Source organism: Haliaeetus leucocephalus, unplaced genomic scaffold (assembly GCF_000737465.1).
Source record: "Haliaeetus leucocephalus isolate CR32 unplaced genomic scaffold, Haliaeetus_leucocephalus-4.0 Scaffold0, whole genome shotgun sequence".
NCBI lineage: Eukaryota > Metazoa > Chordata > Aves > Accipitriformes > Accipitridae > Haliaeetus > Haliaeetus leucocephalus.
Genome location: NW_010972436.1, coordinates 6983654 through 7007719, shown reverse-complemented (window position 1 = coordinate 7007719; position 24066 = coordinate 6983654). Strand labels below are relative to the sequence as shown.

At 37.6% G+C, this 24066-nt stretch overlaps 1 protein-coding gene across 1 annotated transcript in view; it reads left to right on the top strand.

Annotated features, from left to right (window-relative positions):
- ITGA8 (integrin, alpha 8) overlaps positions 1 to 24066 on the top strand; it is a 119210-nt gene that overhangs the window by 34190 nt on the left and 60954 nt on the right. The window contains exons 14-19 of the mRNA XM_010562705.1: positions 11799 to 11844; positions 13897 to 14004; positions 21165 to 21220; positions 21728 to 21882; positions 23016 to 23153; positions 23624 to 23691. Coding sequence (XP_010561007.1) covers positions 11799 to 11844; positions 13897 to 14004; positions 21165 to 21220; positions 21728 to 21882; positions 23016 to 23153; positions 23624 to 23691 — 571 coding nt within the window. The remainder of the gene's footprint in view (positions 1 to 11798; positions 11845 to 13896; positions 14005 to 21164; positions 21221 to 21727; positions 21883 to 23015; positions 23154 to 23623; positions 23692 to 24066) is intronic.

The window sequence follows — 24066 nt, the reverse complement described above, 5'->3', positions numbered from 1 at the left end:
TCTAAGATTGAAAAGATAGAGAGAGGGAAGGGAGAAATTCTTTCAGGTCTTCTTTGAGTCACATGGGGAAGAAAGAAGAATAGAAGTTTCACTAGTGTATTAGCATACTTTATGTGGACCATCTTTTAAGCTAATTTGTGACAAGTTTGGGGGATAGGTCATGATCTTTCTAAATGTGTACTGAGGAACTCCTATAGTCAATTGAATTGTGAGATTTCTCGGAGTTATTCTACTTGTCCTGGTTGGCTCCACTATGCATCATCCTAGCTGCAGAATTTCACATTGTGATATCAGCTCACTATGTGTTAGATGATTTGGTTTTATTACATGAATTACCTATTTTAGCAAAAAAAACCCAACCCTTGCATTTACTATAACTAGCTTTTCCCTCCATCCCTCAGTTGAATATCTGGATGAGCACTCCAGAGTACTGGTGAAAACCTGTCAGAAAGCGACAGAAGAAAACCTTACTGTCAGTCAACCACTTCTTCCTTAATTCACAAAGACTTGAAGCACCAAAACAGAGCTGTAAAAATAGCACAACCATGGCACAGTATTAGCACAAAAAAAGAATGCCTTCCTATGGGAAAAAGGAAAAAAAAGAAAGGAAATAATATGGGGAAATGCAAGTCCGGGACAAACACACTAGGCAATGAAGTAAGTAATCCTTCTGGTGTCAAAGAGCTTTTCTTCTTCACCTCCTGACGGAAATGCTGAAGGGCAGCCCTTGTACAAGGAGGAAATGAGGGACTGAACTTAGAAGGAATAGGAAGTAAGTTTTATTTTAGATGTCAGCTGAGAGGCAGGGTATTTGCTGGCTACAGAAGATCTAGGAAACTAGCCTTTAATTCAGTGCTTCCCAGACTACTGGTTGTGACTGTGATTCAAAGAGGGTTGTGAAAGATTAGAAAAAAATCTCAAAATTTTTCATTTAAGCTTTTTAATGTGTATATTATAAAATCAACCATTTTATAAAAAGAAAAAAAGTAATAAAACCAAATTATGCTGACTCATCACTCTCAGAAATCTTCTCCAAGAAATTAGCTCTTCCATGGCTAGAGTTCAAGCATTGTGTGAAGACGTATGAGCAAAAAAAGGGATCATGCTTACAAGAAGTTCAGGACTGATACCAGTTTGTGAGGACTCATATAACTATAGCTGTGCTTGTATAACTTACTCAAGCTCTTGCACCTAACATTGTTCATGAGGCAGGCATATCCTTGCTAGGAAATAAGGGGCTGAGTGATGGCAGTTAACTGCCATTTCGTTTTTAATGCACTGTGTAGCATTTTCAGAACTTATAGAGTTTCAGACCTTCTTCTTTAAATCAGACCATGTAATAATAATGTTCTTTGAGCAGGTCACAGACCTAGAGGCCAGAAGAGATTACTTGCTTGTGTGGCTTCTTGTCACAGACCACTGAGCTTCATCCTGGGCTCTCTATAATGAGCTCAGGAACCAGTGCTCTTATAGTCTGAGTTACAAGTTGAGGAATATGTTTCCTAAAAAGTGAGGTTGAATCCCGCTCAAATTTTTCTCCTATTGGACAAAGGTTAAATCCTCTCTTGGTTGGGAGTTCAATTCAGGCTGACATCTACCTATTAGCCCTTCCGGAGAAGAGCAGCCATTTGGTACAGGAAGTGATATCTTTCTCCCTTCATCCAAATGCCATGGTAAGCTCAAGAACAGAGAAGCAAATAGGGAGCAGACAAAGGCTGCCTAATACTCAGTGCTGTTCAAATCCTCCAGCTTTCCTGTGGATGGAGGAGTGGTTTCTCCTTCTTCCTCTTCCTGCAACTCTTGGCCAGCAAAGGGAGAGAGACCAACTCCTGCTTCCTGGTCTTATCTAGAAAAGGCAGAGGAAGATCCTCTTGTCCCCCAGGACCCCAGTTGCATAATAAATATGAGAGAAAACTGATCATGGACAGGTTTAATGGTGGAGTAGCAGAGGCAGGGAAGAACATAATACAGCCATACTGATACAAATGAAAGATCTGTCTAGCATCGTAGCCTGTCTCTAGCAGTGGCCAACAACAGATGGCAAGGAAATTGTACAGTTGTTGTGATATTTCTCAGAATATTCACCCAGCTCTAACCAACTGGAAGAGCAAGGTGTTCCTGAGTCAGAGGTGGCATCTTAAAATTTAGTAGCCCTTGACAGACTTTTCTTCCATGAATTTGACCAATCAGTTGTAGAACTCGTGTGAACTTTTGTCATCCACAGCAACCTGTGGCAAGGGGCTCCCAGCCTAACTGCATGTTTTGTGAAGAAGTAGTTCTTCTTCACTGCAACCCATTCAAGTCTTGAATGTTCCACTGGGCGGTTTCTTTGGATATGCCCTAGTTCTTATACTGAAGAGACAGTAAACAATTCTTCTTTAGTCCACTCTTATTTTACAGACCTCTGCCATATTCCCTCCCTCAGCCATGTAGTTTTAGCAATCCTGTGGAAGGAACCCTTATTTACTTAATTGTTCCTTGTGCAGAGGCAAATGGCACACCAGTCCTGCTGTACCAGAAGATGGTTCAGTTTGCCATCACTGCTGCCTCTTCTTCATACATTTTTATATAAAGAGCAGTGTGTGAAGTGTGATTTACATCTGGCTAATTGCGTTGCTTCTAATAAAGATTTTACCATTGACCGGGGTTTTGAACTTACCCAACATAAAAAAAAGCTGTGTCTACCCTACTGAGAAGAAAACTAGAATTAGTACTTCACAAAACAATACTCTCAAATCTTTTTCATTGGTAGCAGTGATTATGTTTGTGCAAGAAAATAAAGTGGGCCAGGAACAGTGGTCTGGCCTTGAGGCTACATGGCACAGCACAACTCACAATCACCAGATGAAACCCTCCTCCCCACTGAAGCAGGATGGCCGTATCCAAACTGCCTTTTGGAAAATTTTGGTCCTTGACCCAGGCTGTTCCCAAGATCATTCCTGGCCACTATCTGGGAGAGTACGAACTTGCACACACTAAAATCAGACCAGAGTCTGTGCTAATGTAAAAATGTGGACAGTCCCAACACAGTGCTCAAGCTCATGCCCCGACTTAATATTTATTTCACTTGTGTAGCCACTCACTGCACAAAGTGCAGCATACAGACAGCTGAATGGCCACCTAGTCAACATCATACCTAAAAATGAAACTTCGTATAGTAGGGTCAGCATACAGACAGGGCTGCTTTTCCATCTCATTAGCAGTCCTGTCAGTGTAATGACCATCTGTCTTAGGCTGCCCTGGAATAGATGTTACCACTGTAACAGTAATGGACCTCTACTCTCAGCATTGTGAAGTACAGGGGTTTTTCTAACCTTTCAACAGGAAAGATTAGGTTTTGTTACTAAGTACAACCCTTGGTTTACATCTCCACAGCTTTCCAGGGAAGGATTTCTGTAAGTTGTGTCATACTTGCAGACACTCCAGATGTTATGTGCCCAGATCTATTCCTTTATCGACACAGACAGAGGTGATAATATGGTAGTCTCTGCTTCGCTGGCTCAGAGATAGTGGGAAACTTTCAACTCTGGGAAGCAGCAGAGGCAGGAAATTGTGCTGATCATCTTAACAGCTGTGTCACTCTAAAGACAGGCTGCTGCCCTCTCAGTGGTGGTGTTCATCACGTTCAGCCCTAAACAGAGTGCTGTTCCTCACCTAGCAGAAGCTCTACAATGCCAAACGGTGGTGATTGTGGTAATGAATAGATGGATGCTCCTTTCTCTGTAATCATGTAAGAGTTAGGGCAGAACCTGACCAAACTTTATAGTTGGATAAGGCTGGTGAGAGGGAAGCAGTAAGAGGAAGGCAAATTAAGCATGTCAGTCAGATAGATTAAATGTACCAAGCCAGCTCTTTGCTTTTTCATTTGACTAATCAGGGGAACAAACAACGTGCAGCTTTCCCAGTCTTCCAAGCATAACACTGACAAGCTTTGTACCATACTTACCTGAGATACTCAGTATCTCTCCAGTATACAATATGTACCTAGTATTTGAAGGAAAAAAACAATTAATCCTCTTAAGCTACATCTACACTGTAAATATGCTGTTCTTTGGTTCTGAACTGTCACTGAACAGTCCATATCCATACTATCAAACTCACTGTCTTGCCAAAACAGGGTTGCTGTGTGCTCTCTTTTGGAGACTAATAATCGGCATGGGCCAACTGCTTTAGGGCCATTCTAGTGATACCACCACAGACAGTGCAGATAGATAGGCACACAGGTACATTTGGTGGCACTAATTTACTACCACTGATATAATTGTAACATCTTTCAGCAGACAATCCATTTCACAGTTTTTTGACAACTCATGTTCTAAGGTCATATTCAAAGGAGAGGATCCGATCTTATGCTGCTATAGTAAATAGTGACTTAATGCTGTTACTCTGGATTGACAGTCATGTAAAAAAAAGAAGGGGGAATTAAAGAAATAGATGGGGGGAGCAGTGAATGGAGTGAAAAGGATGGGCTTTTTTCATCAGTTTAAGTGCAAGTACAGTGGCAGTTGGAAGGAATTATGTGCGAGATTCTGTGCTGCACTTTTCAGTGCCAAGGTTAGGACATGGCAAAGCAGCATGGTGCTGTATCTGAGGCTGTATTGGTGAGGGCCATAGCAGTTTATATAGCCATGGGATTCTTTGTAATAGCAGCTCTTCAAGGTCTGCCCAAGATATTCTGAACTCCCTGCCTCAGCACAACCTTCCTGGCTGTCTTCTACACTGAAATATCTGAGCAACATAATGATAACTTTCAACACAGCTTCCACTCTACTCACCACTAAATCTGCAGCTTTTAGGCCCCCTTTCCACCGTCCTGAGCTTTATTTGTGTCATCAAGGCCCGGAGCAGGGAATGAGGCCTCAGCTTAGGCATGTCTTTTGAGTTGTACTTTATTTTATTTATAATTTTGTCTTTTCATACTAGCATAGTTCAATTTTCATAGGAACAAAAAAAATCCATAAATTGGTTTAATGGGAAAGAAATTTGTTTCTGGCATCCATTCAAAGCTGGTCCCCACTGAGTGCTTGGAGTCTGTGATTATCTGGGTGATGGTGCTGCACTTCCAGCTGGTTCATCTATCTGTGCAGGGCTTAAGCATTTCGAGGCTGTAAGGTCTCCACCCTCACATTTCAGCATATGTTCAGTCACTTAATGGCTGATTATAGCTGAGCAAGTAGTTTATAATGAATAACTTACTTACTCAACTCATTAAGCTTGCTTTCTTGTTGTGGCATGCCCTCCAGCAGACTGTGGTTTCTTCAAATGTGTTTGTGAACCAGGATGGTTTAACCAGTTTCTTTTAACAGTGTGCGTGGATTTAGAGCAGTGCTCTAGATGAATTCAGTATTCAAAGACTGTTGATTAGTTAGTTAGTTAATTGCTCAAATAAATTATGCACTATTGTTTCTGCTCTCTGCCTGTTTAGAAGGTGTGTGTAAGTCTTCCTTGTTAACTTAGAGAGTCACCCTGGAGTCAGTGCCACTGAAGGTTCATCTTCAAGGTATCCTGGTTTTATGCAAACAGCTGTTGGCCTGTTCTTTTCGTTATTCTTTTTAGTGAAGCCTTTGTCAGCACAGGGAAATGTATAAAGGCACCTTCATGCCTTGTTATTTTGGACTCAGTTATTATCTTAAGAATAGTATGTAGTTAATATAAACAAATGACTCCAGAAACATTTTAAGAAGGAAACAAGCGTGATAATCAGACAAAATTTTCCCAAAACTTCAGTAATCCCGTCTAATCTTATTGAAATAGGAGTATTTAACAGCTCCATCTGCTGAGTACATTAACTCAAACAGCAGGAAGAAAACCCTCAAGTTTCTTTCTGAGAGGCAAGGGTTCTTCAGCATTCACAATTTTTTTGAGAACAGGCATTGTGCCAACAATATCACAAATCGTAATCTAGTGATGATTAAATTATGAAGTTGATCTAGGAGATTGGTGGAAGACAAACAAATTAAATCAATGAGAAGCTGCATCTGCTCTGGTAAGAGGGGACTGCTGAGCGTGGGAGCCAGAACAAGGGCGTGGATTCTGCCAGCAGATGCAGAAAAGCTGAAGTGTTTCTACCAGCTAATTATGTTTTCACATGAATAATCAATCAAAAATGTAGTGACAAGTCAAGAGTCTCCTACAAATATGTTAATTTTGTGGCAAATTATTATCTGTGTAGTTTACAGGTATGCTTTTCTAAAATTCTTCGAGATACTTAATGAAATCCCAATATTGTGCCCAATGGAATATAAGAATAAAGCAATTGATCCTAGTAAGTAGGGATTTACTCAAGTTGTTATCAATTAATATGTATAATATGATTAAAATAACCAGGGAGCTGCTAAAGTCCTGTGTACAGACCCCATCAGTTAATATTTAAAATAGGGAAACAATAACTAGGTATGATTTAGGAACTAACTACTAGACAATGGGGCTTTATGTTTATGTCAGAAAAGGTAATGGATTGTGGTCTGGTCAATAAACCTTGAAGAACCGCTTGGAACTGCCAAGATTAGTGAAGAAATAGATAAAAGGTAATTCCTACAAGGGGAGATCATGACCACCGAGTCATTGACCACCTACTGAAATGATACCACCCACTCAAGACAATGAAGGAAGAAGACAGAGTCTGCACACTAATTTACATGAGGGGTGAAGACGAAAGAACCAATCACTAAGGAAAATAACAATGAATATGTATTACTTAAGTATATAAATGTGGAAAGTTTTGAGACAAAGGGGTGATGTCTTGAGACAGGCACCCATTCATGCACATCAATGAAATTAATTTGAAAATACCTTGACTCTGTGTGTTATTGGCTTGCACACTGGGTAAATGAACCCCGTTTGTGGGACAACAAAATGATACAACATTAACTGCCCTCTTTTGGATTTGTTTGTAGTATTATGAAAGGGACTCATTCAGACAAAAGGGGAGCATTGAAATGAATTAGCCTTAGGTGTTATCCTTAATAGACCTGCTACCAAAATGGTTGCAAAACACAGGAGGATCAAGGCAGTTGAGAATGGTAGGACTGGAAGAAAGTGACTCTGTTTTGGGTGGTGGTTGTTTGTAGTATTTAACTAAAATTCTTACGTAAAGTTGGCTGATCTGGAGAATCCTGTGTCCCTTATTGTGGTCAAGCCTGAAGTAATAGCCATTTAAAGAAAAGTTTATTCTGGACCTTTCCTATTGAGATTTGGGAGTGTAGTGCTCTCTGGAATCCTAGAAAACAAATAGAAATCTGATCATGGGCTTTTTTGGCACTTGGTCCACTGAGGGAAATAAAAATCAAAAAGGGTCACAAAGATTTTTTAGCAGAGTTTCCAGTTACACAGTTTTCTCACTCTCTTTTATGAAATTTCCATTAGCACCTGTACTTAGATAGCATTCTAATTGTTTTCCAGTTCCTATTTATACTATGCAATTAAACTGACAGACTACACAAAGTGATGTTTAAAGCTGTCAGCAAATCATTCTGAGTCCATAAAGTCAACCCTTTCCTGCCTGTATCCTGGTAGAGTTGCAGTGGGGAGGTGACTCAGCTATCCTTTCATTTTTGGGTTTCTCACAAGTGAAGTGTGTGCCAATTATGTAGTCCTCCATTGGCTGTTGTTCTTGGCCACTGTCCCCCATGAAGTGAGATGAGATATCGTGCCTTGGCAATTTCTCTTGGGATTGTTGGACAGACTCCAACCAAGTGTGGGGTGCTAAGCATGCTGCATGTTCCTCCCTGCTCAGACTCCCTGGGGCTGCATCTCTCACAGGGGGTGGAGATGTCCCTTAAAAATACCGGGGGATCAAAAAATTTCCTGAAGTTAATAAATGAATATAATTTGTTGAGACTGGAGGTAGGACTTTGTTGTTCTTCCTACTTCCTCCAGTTGGTTGAAGGCTTAGTCAGCATGATGGCAAGTTTCTGCCCTTTATCACATGGTGTTTCAGGTCTGGCACAGCCACATGGCAGAAGGTGCAGGTAAAGAGACCAGCTTATCCACTGTGCCTTTCATTGCCATTTGTGAATACTCTTTCCTTAAATTTTCATGATATTTTTATCTCAGAAAATGGATTTTCTTCACCAGACAACATCTTGCAAGCCTTCCTTTCAGAGCAAAGTAAAATGTAAAATAAACATTAGGATTGTTTAACTTTGCACAGTGCCCCTTGACTTAAGTACATGCCAAAGACACTTGTTTCAGGATTAAGCTCTGTGAACTCCACTAGTTGGAATTTTAGTGCATACAACCCTCAAGCTGTGTTGAAATGCAAGTTGAAAATTCCTTCAGAGTCACTCCATGCTTGTTTTCTTAGTTTTTTGCAATATGGTTGTGACCCCATAGCTCATTTATTCCACAACAGCAATGAGGCAGAAGCACATGGCTGCTGTCACCAGCCCCTCCATACAGATCTCTGCTTCTCTGAAAGGTAGCAGCTGATAAAGGATCTTCTCAATGAGAAGACATAGGCAAAGTGGTCATTTACTTAAATCTACGGAGTCACTCATCCTCCTGAAAACATGAAATATGAGAAAAGGAGTGAAGGACATTTTATGATTCTGATATTTCTCTCTCTTTCTCTCTTTATTTATACATATTTTAATCTGGGCTTCAAAAAACCCCCTCACAAATGCAAAGGAGCAAAGATTTTCATATGCTTTTCTTCAGGCTTTCTTTGGAAGGGTTATAAGTAGTTAAGCTGGCTTTTTTTGCTATGTAATTCCAAATTGCTTGTTAAACCCTTATTTTTCAGCTAGTGACCTTTGCATCAGTGATATTGCGTGTGTAGCATTAACAAGCAATGACTGAAGACAACTTCTCTCTATTTTTAGGAGGGGAAAGTTGCCAAACTTCAGATAATTTAGACATCTCATGCATTTTTTCTTAGAAATGATTGATAACTTTTCTTCTGCAGAACACAACAAATTCAAATTCAAAACTTCGGCTTATAAAAGTGTTCTGATTTGATGTGTATTCAAATCTCATAAATTCATATCAACGTCAAAACTGTTTCCAATGATAGGTATAGGAGTTGCACTCCACAAGGCAATGAAAGAAAGAAAGAAGACTGAAACTATTGCTCTGTAACAGGAAAAGTAGAAGCAAAGCAAAATCCCTAATGGATCTTCCAGTGAATACTCTGAATATATAATGACTTTGTCCTTATATTAGATCGTAGATGTCAGTAGTCGGTATAAGTATGTTTTATTGTTTGCATATTCATTCTTAAGTCCACTTTTCCTGCTGAGTGGTTTCACTCATTCAAGCTCTTTGGCTTAGGCCAATTCTCAAAGGACATGTCAGGGAAAAAGTAAGAGCTTCCAAACAAGAGCAGGATGAGCACAGTCCTGGCTGCCCTTAGAGTATGCTCATGTATGTGATATTTGTGATGGTGCCATGACTGAATGTCCTCATCTTTTTTGCTGTGTCTCCAAACCTGGCTGAGGCGGCAATGCAGGAAGACTGCTCATGGAAAACCAGTCTTTCGGTGGCTGGGGCCTATCATTGCTCCTCTAGACCCATTACCCTTTGTCTTCAAATAAGTTAGGCTCTGTCTCAAAGAAACCAGGATTTAACTATTAAGCAAATGTACAAAATCCCCTTTAATATTAAAGTGGGGATGCTAAGATAGCGGGGACCTATGTCCGCACAGCTGTAGATACTGAAATGAAGAGTTCACTTGTACTAGTGAGGCTGTTTCTGACAGACTCATTCTTTTTATCTTCAGATTCAAACAGGCTACATTTTATTAAGCTTACTCAAGTTGTGTGTTCAAGCTTTTCCTTGTGCCCATGAAGGGTTGGAGCGCTTTATTTTTTAATGAAAGATCAGATTATGAAATTATCACAAGACCAGGATCTAGATAAGTCTTGGATATCTACCTTTTTGTCTCTGCCGTAACATAGCCCTGTACTGAAACCTTTTGAGTTATCAAGTCTAGTATGAAACAGTGCATATTCTAAGTTAAGTCTGTTGCAGAATTCATAAAGAGCATCCAGCTGGGAACAACAGAACAGAAACCCCTTCCTTCTTGTCTTTCACTTTCTGTTCATAACATAATGTTTCTTTTTCCTTAAAAAAACCAACCACACAAACAAACAAAAAACCCACAACAAAGCCCAAACACAGAACCCCCAAAACCAACAGAATATTAAATCTTTTGTGGTTGCCATGGTTGCTGCTATCAAAGAGCTTCCAGGGAAAGTTCTGCCATGTGCGCTGTGTAGCCCTTATGGTGATGGGTATGTCTCAATCAGTTGTTTATTTAAGTAAGTGGAAAATATCTTTAGGTTTTGGTACTGTGTGCAAGTTGTGTATAAAAGCTGCTAATGAAAAGGACTCATAAATGTCCCAAAAAGGAGATAGAAACAACACTAATTTTCTTCTGCTATTTAAAGTGTTCCTGAAGCATATTTCACTAAGGCCAATGGAAGTAGAAAAATGTAAATGTTGTACAAAAAGAGGATCAGACCCATAAACTGTCCATGCCTACTCCTATTAGGACATTATTCAATGGAATTCATTTTAGGACAGGCTGTTGCTCATGTGGAGTACTTGTTTAAACTTGTGAAATCCTGACCATCTGAAAGGCAGACAGAGAGTTGGAAAACACACTGCCAGACCTGGCCCAAACCCACCTAGCTAATTAGCATCAAACCTTTGTATTTGCATCATGCTCAATGACTTCAGGGCTTCTTAAGCAAACCAGTGCTCAAACTATGGAAGCAGCAAGTAAGGGTTTATTTACAACTCTGAATACTGGTTTAATTAAGTCATTTAGGTCAATTTAGGTTGCCAGTCTGTACCACTGCAAGGTCTGTTTTAAGATTCAGTCTACTGAATTGGACATGTGTAAATCAAATTGTATGATAACAACAGTGACGTGAAAGGGGTGCCCAGGCAGACACAAGGGGGTTTGATAATGAAACAAAGCTCTTTCCTTTTCTTGAGCTGTGCTCTAGCTAGAGGCAGCAGGAAAGTTGATCCTTTTTCCTCACTGCTTGGCTCCAGCTTTTCTCCTGCAGGCCTGAGTGGTCCAGCAAGACAGTCTGTACCTTTCCAGAGACCCCCGTGTGGGGACTGCAGGCAAAAAGAGGAAATATTTGGGCTTGTAGATTCCCAACCCAGGCTGGTGTCCAGTAACAAGGATGTGCCCAAGGACCGGTACAGCGCTTCTGTTGTTGACTCCATCTGTTCCAAATGGTGACTGATGGGGAAAAAGATGGCTTTAGATGGATAACTATTCTAAGTCTTAGCACATGCTGCTACAATGCTGAAAACATTAGAAACTATGAAACCAGTCATCCTCTCACCTGTGCATTGTATTTATGTCCACAGAGATGTAATGCTTAAATTAATGAATAAATTACTTAAAACACAAAGCAGGATGGGAAGGATTGTCAGGAAGGAACACCATAAATTTTCAACACAACCTGTATGAGAGTGATGACAAAGTGGTTTGCATCTCTTTGTGTAATAGGCAATTAATGGTTTGGAATAAAATGTATAGGGGTTAACAGCATCCTTTTTCCCCTTTAATGCAAGTTGGAGAGAAGCGAGATCGTGGCATGGTGACTTTGTGTTAAATAGATTGGCACTTACTGGATACAACCAAGACATTTATGAGCCCATCTCTGACAATGTGAAATGTTTTCTTTCAGGTACACTGTTGAAAGAATTACTTAGAAAGGAATTACCATATTTGTTTTATGTTATTGCATTTTTAATGTAAATGATCTAATTTAGGCTGGAAAAAAAAGTATGAAAGGCTTCTATCTAGTTCTTCTGAAGCTGTTTTGTTTTTCCAGATTTAATTGTAGGTGCATTTGGAGCTGGAAAAGCAGTTGTTTACAGGTATGTGGTAAATACAGTGGATTTTTTTTTTTTTACAGCTTTGGTGGGAGACCTGCAAAAAAACAAATTTCACATTCCTGTGTTTCCTTGGTGCAATGTGTAAAAGGTGCTCATTACAGATGATAAATCAAGCATCTTGTGAGAAACAAATGCTTTTTTCCCATGCTCAAAACTTGTAATTTTCAATGAAAATTTCCATGCTTAGTCTTAGCTCAATAATCTTCTTCTGGAATGTTTGAATCCTCAGTTAATTTTTAAAAAGACAAGAGAAAATGTTGTCTTTTCTAACTTTAAAGCAGTCACACACATTCGTATACAATCAAACAGTTCTTGCTACAGCTCATCGGAGAGAAATTGAAAAAGCATAACACTGAAAATTAATTTCTTTCATGGGGAAATGGTACTAGTAAGAAATTTTTGAGTGACTGATTCTTCAGAGGTCATGTACATTAAGACGTGAGCGATGTATTGAAAATAAACACTGCTGCTTTTCGCTTCAGTTTAGAAAAAGTGTACAAGATCCCATTTTACAAATCACAGTTATTGCTGACTATGGTTTTTCACTAAATGCACTGTTAGATTAGCAGTATTAATTAAAACTACCAAATACATAAACAAAAATCTGCTGCTGCCCTCTTAGTCCAGCCATGCCAAAAGTTCTTTGCATTTAAATATTCACCATCCGTTGCTGCCACAATATGGTCATATTTCTTGATTCCTGTCTATCTTCTTGTCTGTATTCCCAACAGTACCTGACTGAGAGAAGGCATGTTCTGCTTCCCAACTGAATGTTTGTCAAAGCATAAGAATTTTGTAAAACAGGAATGTTAGCTCATTTTAGCTAACACTGTAGGTGCAGAGTAGACCTGATTTTCCTACTGCCATATTAAAGAATCATGCAAATACTTTGCAGTGCATCACTTTGCAGTGGCATGAATGACTGCACAGGATGTGAAACATTGGAGAATTAGACCCAGTGTGTATTTTAGATAGCAATAAAAAATGTGTTCTATTTAATTTAAGAAAGCGCATAGCAGGAGGCTCTCAATCTTTCAGTTTCCTGGCCAGAGTGTATCAAATATGCAACTTGTCATATTGGAGAAACAGAATTTTATTAAGTGAAATTAGCTAGAACAAAAGGTTTTTCCCTGGTGCACAAAAATGAAGAAAGTAAATTTTTTTTAATGTTTTGCGGAAGTAATATAGAGCAGTAATCATAAAAGCTCAGCTGTGGACTAAAATATGAGGGGAGTAATTTTGTAATAAGCTGGTTTTGCCAGGATTATGTAAGTTACTGTAAAATAGTACTGCTGTCTTAAAAAACCCAGAATTTAGACCCTTTCTTGTTTTCACTTGTCTTCTAAATTACTCTCAGTTACAGATTATCTCATTATTTAATAACAGATTGTTATTCAGAGGGATGTCTCCCATCACCACAACTATATATTCACATACTCAGCAGAATTTTGTGATGATTATTCCTGGTTTCCACAGTCAATTGTCTCAAGACATGTCACACAGAGTTTACTTTATTATTGGCTCAATATATTCTAGATCAACTTCTACTTTAACCAAATTATGTTCATTTTTTAAAGAATCTTAAACAGAGACAGCAAGTCTAATATGTCACTGTTAATGGAGACAGTATAAAACAAATCCAACGGTATAAAACAATGGCCAAAGGACTGCTGTAAATCCCCAAAGGCAGGCTTTGTCCCTTTGTGAAAACCCAATGGGATTAAATGTGTCTGATGTGCCTCAGTCCTAGGACACACCTATTGTTAACTATAGGATACTGTTTCAGTGATGCTGTTAACCTGTCATTTTTTCATTAAGAACTTTCAGAATGTCATAGTAGGAGGTATCACAATTTCCAACCAAAAAAAAAAAAAAGTTATTTTGGCTAGGAGCAGCATTATAAAAGTGTTTTTTCCCAAGTAACCCTACATTTCCAGCTCCTTTGTGGCCATCTGAGTTAAGTGTTTTCTCTGCTGGAACTTAGGTACTAATGTGCTCCTTCTGTATGCAGTGAACCTTATTTCTGTCCCTCAGAGCCAGACCTGTTGTGACAGTGAATGCTCAGCTCATTCTGAACCCCATGATTGTGAATCCAGACAATAAAACTTGTCAGCTCCCTGGCTTTCAGCTTTTGGTCACCTGGTAAGTTCATGATTAGACAAAAACCATCCTCATCCTCTTTCTCAAATAACTTCCTATTCCTAACTTTTCTTGCAGCTTTTTGTTCAACTTGTTCAAAGTTCGAAAAAAATGTTCAGGCATGCTATGAGCACCACAAAAAAACCCTGTATAGAACAGAGTTCTTTTTGATATCTTCCAGTACTTCACAGATTCTCAAAATGAAGTAGCTAAAAGTTGAGTCCTTTGATACATGGAGTCTCCTTCTGCATAGGAGGATGCTCATTGTCTCCTAGGATCAAGCTGCAAGTTCATATGCAGTGTTTGGATGAATGAAACATCAAACAGCTAAGACAGACAAAACATTGAAACATTGATCTGTCAAAACATGCATCTTTGTTGAGAAAATGTAACAGCGAAAGTGATGCAAAGACCTGGTGGGCCCACCATTTTCTGTTAGAGAGAGATCTCAGTCCTTTATGGAAGAGGGAAGATAGCTGGCTAGCCATCCTGAGAGCAATTCACAGGATGTTGTTTCTGGCTGCCATTAGTCAGAGGAAAGCTTTTTTTAGTGCATCGTACAGGACAACGTTGCATATATCTTTAAAAGAGAAACCCTCCACCACAGTAGCATTTAACTTTGAAAAGAAAAATTACATTCAAAAACATGAAGCTAATTAAAACAATTTAAGATCTGTTACAAATATAAAATGCTTTCAGGACAGTTGGAGGCTATCTAATAGCACATAATACCACATAAAGGCACATTTACTGCACTAGAAAAACAGTCATTTAGAAAGGACTCCAGGAACAGTTGATAAAAGCGGCTATAACAAGTTCATAAGATACTGTTTAAAAGTGGAAATCATAACAAATGAGGAAACTAAAACCAAAACAGAGCATAAACATGTGCAAGTTGAATATAAAATACAAGTAAGTCCTGCCAGAAAGACTGTGAGGAACAGTTTGCTAAGACATAAAAACTAGTCATATCGTTTTATTTAAACACATTAGAAGCAGAAAGTCTGCCAGGATGTGGGCTGGATGGAAAGAATGTCAAGGTGTAAAGGAGGACTCCAGAAGATAAGGTGCCTGCAGAAATTTTGCACTGCTTTTAAATCAGAGGTGATCAGAGGGATTCCCCACGCTGGAGACATTCCTGATAGGAGATGAGTTCTAAGATTCATCTCAAATATAAGAGTCAGCAAAAGAGTTTTTAGAACAAATTGAAAAATACAAACCATAAAAAATAATCATGATCAGAAGCAGTTCCTTTAAGAGTCATAAAGGAACTTAACTCTGATACACTTAAACCACTAAATGTATGGGTCTTCAATGCATCTGGGATGGTGCTGTCAAGAGATTTGCACTTTTGTTCTATTCTTTTACACTGTGGGACTTCTCATATTTGTCATAATGTTCCTCATTTCTACATCCTGTGTAGAAAATCGCCCATCTACAGAGCAATGGCGCTCAGTAAAACTATGCAGTCCCAGAACTTTAAAAAGATCAAGATCCATCCTGATTTTTTGATTCAAGCACCTTTTAATAGTTGATGTAATAGAGAATTTAAAATATCAACACTGGGCTGAAGCATGTTCATTGATGCAAATCATGGTTTTTTCAGAACTGCAGTTTTTAAGACTTTTTAAGAGTGCTTTATGCCGTAATGGAAAAGATTTTAAAACCATAACATTTACCAACAGTTTACTGAAAGGAAAAGGTGTTTTTCTGTGCAAGAGAAATAAATAAAACCATCTCTGTTAAAGAAGTATTTCTGCTGTGAGATACTGTTTAAAAAAGGGAGAAAAAACAAAGTATGCTCCTTTAACATGTAGTTTTTTTATTACTTTTCATTTTTGTGTTACAATAAGCCAGAAGATGTTTTGTTCCTATCTACAAGAGTTTTAACAGGAGCATAATTTAATTTCTGTCTGCTTTATTCTAAAATACTCTTCCCTAAAGATTTAGTTCGTATTACAGAATGACTGAAGAGCAGCTGCAATTTTCCATGCCGTAATTTTTCTCCTTAGTTGATATAAGCTTGTATTATACATATGAAAACAATTAGTAGGGAAACTCCAACAGGCAAAGAATTCCTCCATCCCATGGGATAGATTTCTGTATCTCTTAGCCAGCTGTGCAACTTGTATAAAATGTCTACCAACTGACACTGCAAAATTAGAATGAAACGAAACCTCCTACCAGAAAAGTTTCAGGAATTGTGTATGTATGAATAATGTGGATTACTGTACATTTTCAAGTATTAGGAAAATATTATTTTTGCCATGATATAAATTGGAAAGATGAAGCACAGAGGAAACATGCACAAAAAGTCATTTTTATGCACAGTCCTAAGAGAATTGTCCTGAACTTCTAGAAGCATACAATTCTTTCCCAAAACTAACAAATTTAGAACAAATTCTGCAACTCTGAAGCTATTAAAGAAAATGTAAAAAGTTTTTTTTTTGTTAAAGCATGAAAGATGAAGATTAATTTCTGTAAAAAGGGGTAAATAAATAAAACATTTACATTTTGCAAAAGCTCTTTCCACATCATATTATTTATTAAGTCCAAGACTGGATTCCAGCTATCAAGAGGTCTAATTTATCTCTGCATTGGTATTTTTATTAACATTTTAGATCTGATTATCCACTAGCTGCTTTGTTGCTACTTTGTGCTTAAATTGTATCTGCAAATTTTATTTACTCTGCCTCTCACTAACTTAAGATAGTGTGCAAATATTGTTACTGCCATTTGGCAGAGGAGCAAGAGGTCAGAGAAGTTACCTGACTTATCAAAAATTAAGTAGCACAGAAGTGTCCAATCATGATAAAAAGTCAATTTGCAGAATATATTTTTTATTTGTTAGTGCTTTTCAGGTTTGGATGTCTAATCTGAGAAGTGCCTTGTAGGCTTCTTCAGGGAACCAAGCTATCCACCTTCTTTAAGCCCACTAAACCAGAGGCAAACTGCTTAAAATTTCTGATCCTCAAGTTGCTACTATCAAAAACTAATTTGAAAAATTTTTGTCATTCTTTTATCTCCGTGTGTTATTATTAAAATAGTAATAAAATATTTGTGTTTTGAGTCAGCTATATTCAGTAAATGAAACATTTCTACATATACTTCAAAAAAAGCTGAATACAAAATTCCTACCACAAATATAAAATCCCAAAATAATAATGTTTCAACCCTTCCTAACTGCATAATTTTTGCACTATTTTTCTAATTTTGCTGCTTTCTACTTCTAGTATTTTCTTTTCCCATTGACTTAATTTGAAACTGGATGTGATTGGTGTCCCATGGATATGGACCTAAGGGCCTTTGTACTCTGTTGCGATGAATTTGTGTGAGATTTGCCACAGACTGTTCGCCAGCCTGACTGCGCGAGTCAGATAGCAAAGTCATACGGCCAAGAGTCAGAAGATGCATACCTCACACCCCAGAGGCTGATGAGAGGAAAGTAGGCAGGTGGTGACAGTTGCTACCCAGGAAGCCCATTGCTTTGTTGCAGAGCTCTGCTGTGCCAGGAATGTAGCTGGATCATTTGATGGTTTTAGTTTTAGTAGCCCTAGAGACGTCCAGAAAGTAGTCATTTGAGTTATCTAGCAGCCCTTGTGTTACCACAGCCTGGCCACGTGTTGTAGCCTAGCCATGGAAATCCTTCAGCATTAAAGGTCTTATGTTGGTCATTGTGGGTCACTGGGTTAGACTCTGGCATAACAAAATCTAAAAGCAGGCCAAGTGGTAGAGCATCATAATAGAAGTATATTGACTTGTTTTTATGTATTCTTCAAAGAGGAAACAATTTGTTTAAGGTCATTCATCAGTAGACGATAACAGCTTCTGCTATTCTTCTGTAGAGGTTTGTGACCTTGCAGGTTGGTTACCAGCCTCACGCAGAAGGGAAGTCCATAGCATCAAAGCTGAAAATGCCTTTCTGCTAAGGCATTATCCATTCTTCCTCTCCATGTGCAATCCTGTGTGCTAAAGAAATTGTTAACTATGACAAAGGATGCCTGGTAGGATCTGGTGATTCCTTGCTTTTCACTTCCTGAAGTAAGTTTCCTATTTTTTTCACCTACTAGAATAGCCAGACCAAAATAAATTCTTTCTGGTACAAACTGCAGTCCGGAAAACATTATTTGGGGGTAACTGGCTTTTTTTATTTTCTAAGGATTAGCCATTTTGAGAAATATTAGGTAATTTAGTTTGACTTCTAAAGAGACTACCCCCATATATGCCATGAGTAGTTTTGAAGAAAGAAGATTATTAAGCTTCTTGTTCTAATAATATTAAAAATGTTTCTGTCTACCTGAAGAACATAAAATTATTTCAAATAAACTGCTTTGTTGCCCCGAGATTACCAGGAAAAGCTGATGTGTTCAGTTTTAAGGCTTTCTCTCTATTTTGTAGCTACAGTCAAATACTATTTAAACCATAAGCTTATAGTGATGACAGACACTGCAGAATAAATGCAATGTGGGGATCTCTTCAGAGAGGCAAGATTGATAGCACATAGAAGTTCATATGCTTTAGGATGATGGAGTGTTTCCCAGTTGTTTCTTATCTACTGAAGTTTTCTTCCTTTGATTATTAATTGTCTTGTTTGGTTGATTGCTTCTATAAGCAAGCTCGAAAGCTCAGCTATTATATTTCTTACTGTGCCTAAGAGTCAGATCTTAAATGTCACAAATCCTTTAGACTCCTGTCCTCTTTTGTGGTCTGCCTTTCCCTCTGCTTTTCTTTTTCTCACAGCTAAAGCACCCCTCAGCATCTCCACAGCATATTCTTGTGGAAGTGATGAGCGTATCTAAATTTGTCTGGGTTTGTGATTGAAATCCGTGATGTCTTTAGAACTATTTCTGAACTAAATATCCATAGAATAACATATGGCAGAGTTCTTCTAAACCCATAGTCTTGCTTCTTTCATGGCCGGAGGCTGGGAGACTAATAAACTCCAAATTTTTGCTTTTTTGCACTGGCATTCCCTTTTTGACATGCTCTGCCTGGAGTGGAAGGATTAAATGTTGGCTCTTATAGTAATGCTTAAGAACACGACTTTGGTTATCAAATGTGTATGATGAATTATTCTATTCATTACAGTAAAGTAAACGTACACTGAAACTGTGCTGTTTAACAAGTAAAGCATTTCAAGCTGGATTTTTAACTGAACCTTTTTTTAAACATGATGATGCAACAATTGTGTGAGACCTCCAAAGCGAGATCACCGAGTCTGATACATGATGGCAGTTCATGACTTTACATTTGAGAAAACACACTCTTATGCTATGACATGTGAGACTGGCCTGTGAAGCCTGATGTCTAAATTGCATTTATGCAATTACACAAGCTTTTCTCATTTTTGTTGTTCTTGTGTATTAGGAAATAATCAGTTCTTGTGTTAACTCATAATTATAAAGAAATAGGAATGTGACTGAATTTGCAATTTCTGCATGGACTGTAACGTCATTTGAAGGCTACAGTTAAGTAGAGTTTAATGGCATAAGGCAATTTTTTTGCACAAAAGGAAAGTGTTTAATAAGGTCATGAGAGTGACATGAATCCCAGATGTGGCACTGTTTCATTACATTTGTCAGAGGAAGCAAACATGCAATTAGAATGGGATTACAAGTTATTTTAAAGGTTATGTTACTGGTTTTGAATCCACTGCATGGAGAATTTAGTATGTAGTATAACAGTAGTGATGAGATTAGGAACAATGGCTAATTCAAATATGTTTTTATTTAACACAAGCTGATTTCACATCTTTCAGTGCTGACCTACAATCCATGTTTAGCTGAGCCTTCCATATACAAAACAAAACATTTTCTGAAGCCACGAAAGTATTCTTTAAGAATGATTGGTAACCAGGGGCACTTGCAAGTTTTAAGAAGTCACAAATCTTTCACCTGAGCAATTTTGTTACATTACAAGGGACTACTTTGGGAAAAATAACGTGGAGAACTAAGTCCTTGTGGAGTGTGACAGCAAAAATCAAGAGCATCTATCCAGTGACAGATTTCTTGTTTTGTCACTCACTGGGGGAGTATGCCCTGCTAATAGCCTCAACAAGTATCATTATAACTGTTTCCCTAGCCACCCAGAGTAATTTGTGAAAGCTTTTTTTAAAATGTGATTCAGTTAAATATTTACATAACTTGCATAGATTCCTTATGAAGTGAAACTTTTCTATAAGCATTTATAATTTTTAGGTTTTTAAAATTAATTTTTATAGTAAGTCTTGTTAGAAGGTATCAGCCCATGAAACTATAAAAGGCTTTTCCTGTCAGTCATTGAGTATAACTGCAAATCTATTCCCTGTCTTACACAGAAATGGAAATAAATGTTTATGATGAGAAATAACTAATTATGGCTGAGGTGATGTTTGGATAATACAGTTATAATTGTAATAAGAATATTGCTAGGCTCAAAAAAGCTTGCTATACATTATGAACAGGCAAATGAAAAACAATTAATTTATAATGTGTTGCACTGTGTAGAATGTGTTGCATTAGCATACTAAATAATGCACATGAATAACCAGTTTCTCTATGCTTTGATTTAGGTCATGTACCTGCCAACTTCTGCAAAACTTAGCAAATTAAATACAATTCATTCCGGTTAGTCTTGTGCCACAAAAATTGAACAATTCAGTTGGTATGTTTGGAATGAATTGTAGCCTCTTGAAATCATGAAAGTGTTATAGTAATGCCAGTGTAATACGTTGGCATCCTGTGTGTTTTGATTTGCTAGAAAACAGCTTAGGTGTTGACTACATGCTCAAGGATTTTTCTTACTTGACCATGATGAACCAGAAAGGACTTCTGCAGACAGCCTCATACAAAGGTGGTTTGCTGAAGCTCAACATAAGGAACTTAACTTTGCCAATAGTATTAGAAGAGTGATCTCTGTAGGCTGTCTCATGAATTAGTGGGAACAGAGACTCTTCTCCATACCTTTCCCAGGAAGGTATTCAGACCCTGTCTTCCTTGATTATTAGTGGAGCCTAGGAGACTTGCTAACTTAGTTATGGAATATCATAGGTAGCTAAATACAGATCGCGCTGAACATCTTCTTAAGAAAAGGAAAAGAAAACTTAAAAGGTATGACTTGGGAATTACTAATTCCCAAGTCAGCTCTCTTTCTGCTAATAATTACTTCTACTTTTTTATACGTAGCTTTACTGTAAGAGTCTGCGCAGACTTTGAAGGTCAAAGTATTTCAGATGAGATAGGTAAGAAATGTTTTATACTCCTCTAATTTACTCTGGTCCACTCAATTTCAGATGTATTTTTTTATTACACCTTGAAAGAGGATAGGAGTGAGATCCTCCTAATACAAGAAAATACAGTTTAAAAGATATATAGAGAGGTATATATAACACAAAGCTTGTATTATTCACTTGAAGGATTTTTGTTTCAGTTTAAGCCTTTTTCCAAATAAAACCAAGAATGTACCCTGTTGGAGAATGTTCTGTTTTGGGGGAAAAAAAAAAATTAAAGAGACAGAAGTCCTTTACATGTATGATCTGTAAATGAAATTAGAAAGCTTAAATTACATGTATTCCATACTTTGGATCAAAAACCAGTGTGCTGCTAAACAGACAGGCACTTAAAGCATGGATTAGTTTTGCTTGGAAGACTTTGTTAGAGTAATTGAACTATAATACATAATGAATTGTTTAATATTTTTTCTTTCCATGTTAAATAAATAAATATTTGATTTACCTGTATCCTTATAGTGCTGAAAGGTGAATTGCAATTAGATTCATTGAAACAGAAAGGAGCTGTTAAGAGGACCCTCTTCTTTGATTATCATCAGTCACATCATTACTTCTCCATTGTGATAGAAAGACAGAAACAGCTCCATTGCCAGGACTTCCTTGTTTATCTCAGAGTAAGTTGTTTAAAATATTTTGGACTGTCATCATCATTTGAGTAGTATTAGGGATTTAAAGATAATAATAATAAAAAAAGGAGCCACTGGAAAAGGAAGAACAATTGCCATTGTTCTTAGATCCCAAAATTACAGAAATGTGAGATAAGAAAATCCTCATCTGGGTGTCCAGAACATTCTTCTATCTGGACAAAGTTTCCTCTGTAAATCTTTGGCTCATCGTTTGTCAATGTCAGTATAAAAAGAAGGACTTCCTTTGAAGAGTGTACAGTTCCTCTGTGTACAAATACATACATTTTGTGTTCTTCTGGAAATTCTGATTAAATACTGCATCTCCTGATACTAAAATGCAATATTGCTCTCCTTATAGTATTCACAGTGGGACAATCAACTAAACATCTTAAATGTCGTGCCAGTTCAGTTTCAACAGATATTTTAAAGGAGTGTCACCAGCAATATTGGCCTGAAATTCATATATTTTAAAAAAATACTTTTAAGATATTTTAAAATGTTTTTAGAAAAATTGAAACTGTGGAACTCAAGTTGTAAAGGAAAAAGGGTCAGTAGTTACTCACAGCCGGAATTACCTCATGCAATTGAAGCAGATTCCAAGGCTGGTCCTAGAAATGCAGTGGGAGGTGAAATGGAGAAGTCTCAAGCAGTATGTAAGGAAGTAACTAGGCAATGAAAGTGGTGGAGTTTTTCCATTGCTAATCCATATAAATTCTTGGTTAGGGAACAAACCAACAATATTACCTCCACAAATCCACACATGCCCTACCTCCATTCCGAAAGGAAGGTGGGCAGTAGCTGATAGGAGTTGGTTCTGTGTGTCTCTCTTAAACAGCTTCATTTTAGGCTAATGCTTTGAAAAAATTCTGAGTCTACTCAGCTCAGCCAGCTTCTTCCAGATGTGGGGCTGTGGAGGCAATGTGTTCTGGGCATTCCAGTTACTGGTGAGTCACTTTGCTTTCCTAATGACATTACATACTGCCAGAATTTGGCCAGCAGCTGTCAAAGAACCATATCTTTACCTTCAATAAAGACTAAAGTCTGAATCTGTTGCCATACTATACTAATCTGAAATAATTACATTAAACCATTGTTTTTTATTATGTGATTGTCACTCACAGGATGAAACAGAATTTAGAGATAAATTATCTCCCATCAATATAAACTTGAATTACAGTTTGGATGAATCCGATGTTGAAGATAGCTTGACTATGAAGCCAATACTGAACTATTACCAGAAAAGCTCAGTAACAGAACAGGTATGAATTTTGCATTCCACATTTTTTGAATATAAACACGAAAGCATTTACAAATACTATGTGTGTCATCATCCTTAAAACAGAATATCATGCCCAGAAATTACACAGCAAGGATTTAATTAATTCAAAATGTAAATTGAATATAAATATAGAACCAGGCAGGCCTTTAAAGCATTTCCAAAACTTTGTTGTGTTCATAGTTTTGATTGCATTCTAGAATATGTAGGCTAAGTTAGTGTGGGAAAGGGCCTGAAAGATGATAATTGTTCTGCTAAGGACTCAGCTGACAGTCTAAATAGTCTCCAACTACTCATATAGAAAGGAACTTAAAGAAAGGAGAAAGAGATTAGTTCACTAGGGCGGTGCTAGTGATATTTAAGACATTTAGGTTAGTGATATTTAATGAAGTGATTTGGACTTTGAAGCATGTACTAACTGTATTATAATTTTTTTATTTTGCAACAATACAGGCTTACATTCTTGTTGATTGCGGGGAGGACAACTTGTGCATTCCTGACTTGCAACTTTCTGCTATGCCGTAAGTTAAATAAAATAAATGATGCTGTATATAACAAAATCCAGACACTTCTAACTGCTTTAACAGAATGAAATATGTAGAACACAGTTCTGTTAGTTTCTATAGCTACTCATTCTTACGTGATTTCCAGATTTTAAATTTGCACATCCATTTCATCTAGAAAACCAAGAAATGGAGAAATATACACTTGAAAATGTGTCTTTGTCAGACACATTCATGATGTTTAATGGTTATCGTAGTAAAATATAGTTTGCAAGTGTTTGTTGGGAGTGATTCTAGTTCTCTGAATTCCAAGAGATAATACAAATTGTTGTTCAAAGGAGATTTTAAATTTGTTTATTTTAGTGTGCCAGTGACTTTGAACTTGGGACGCAG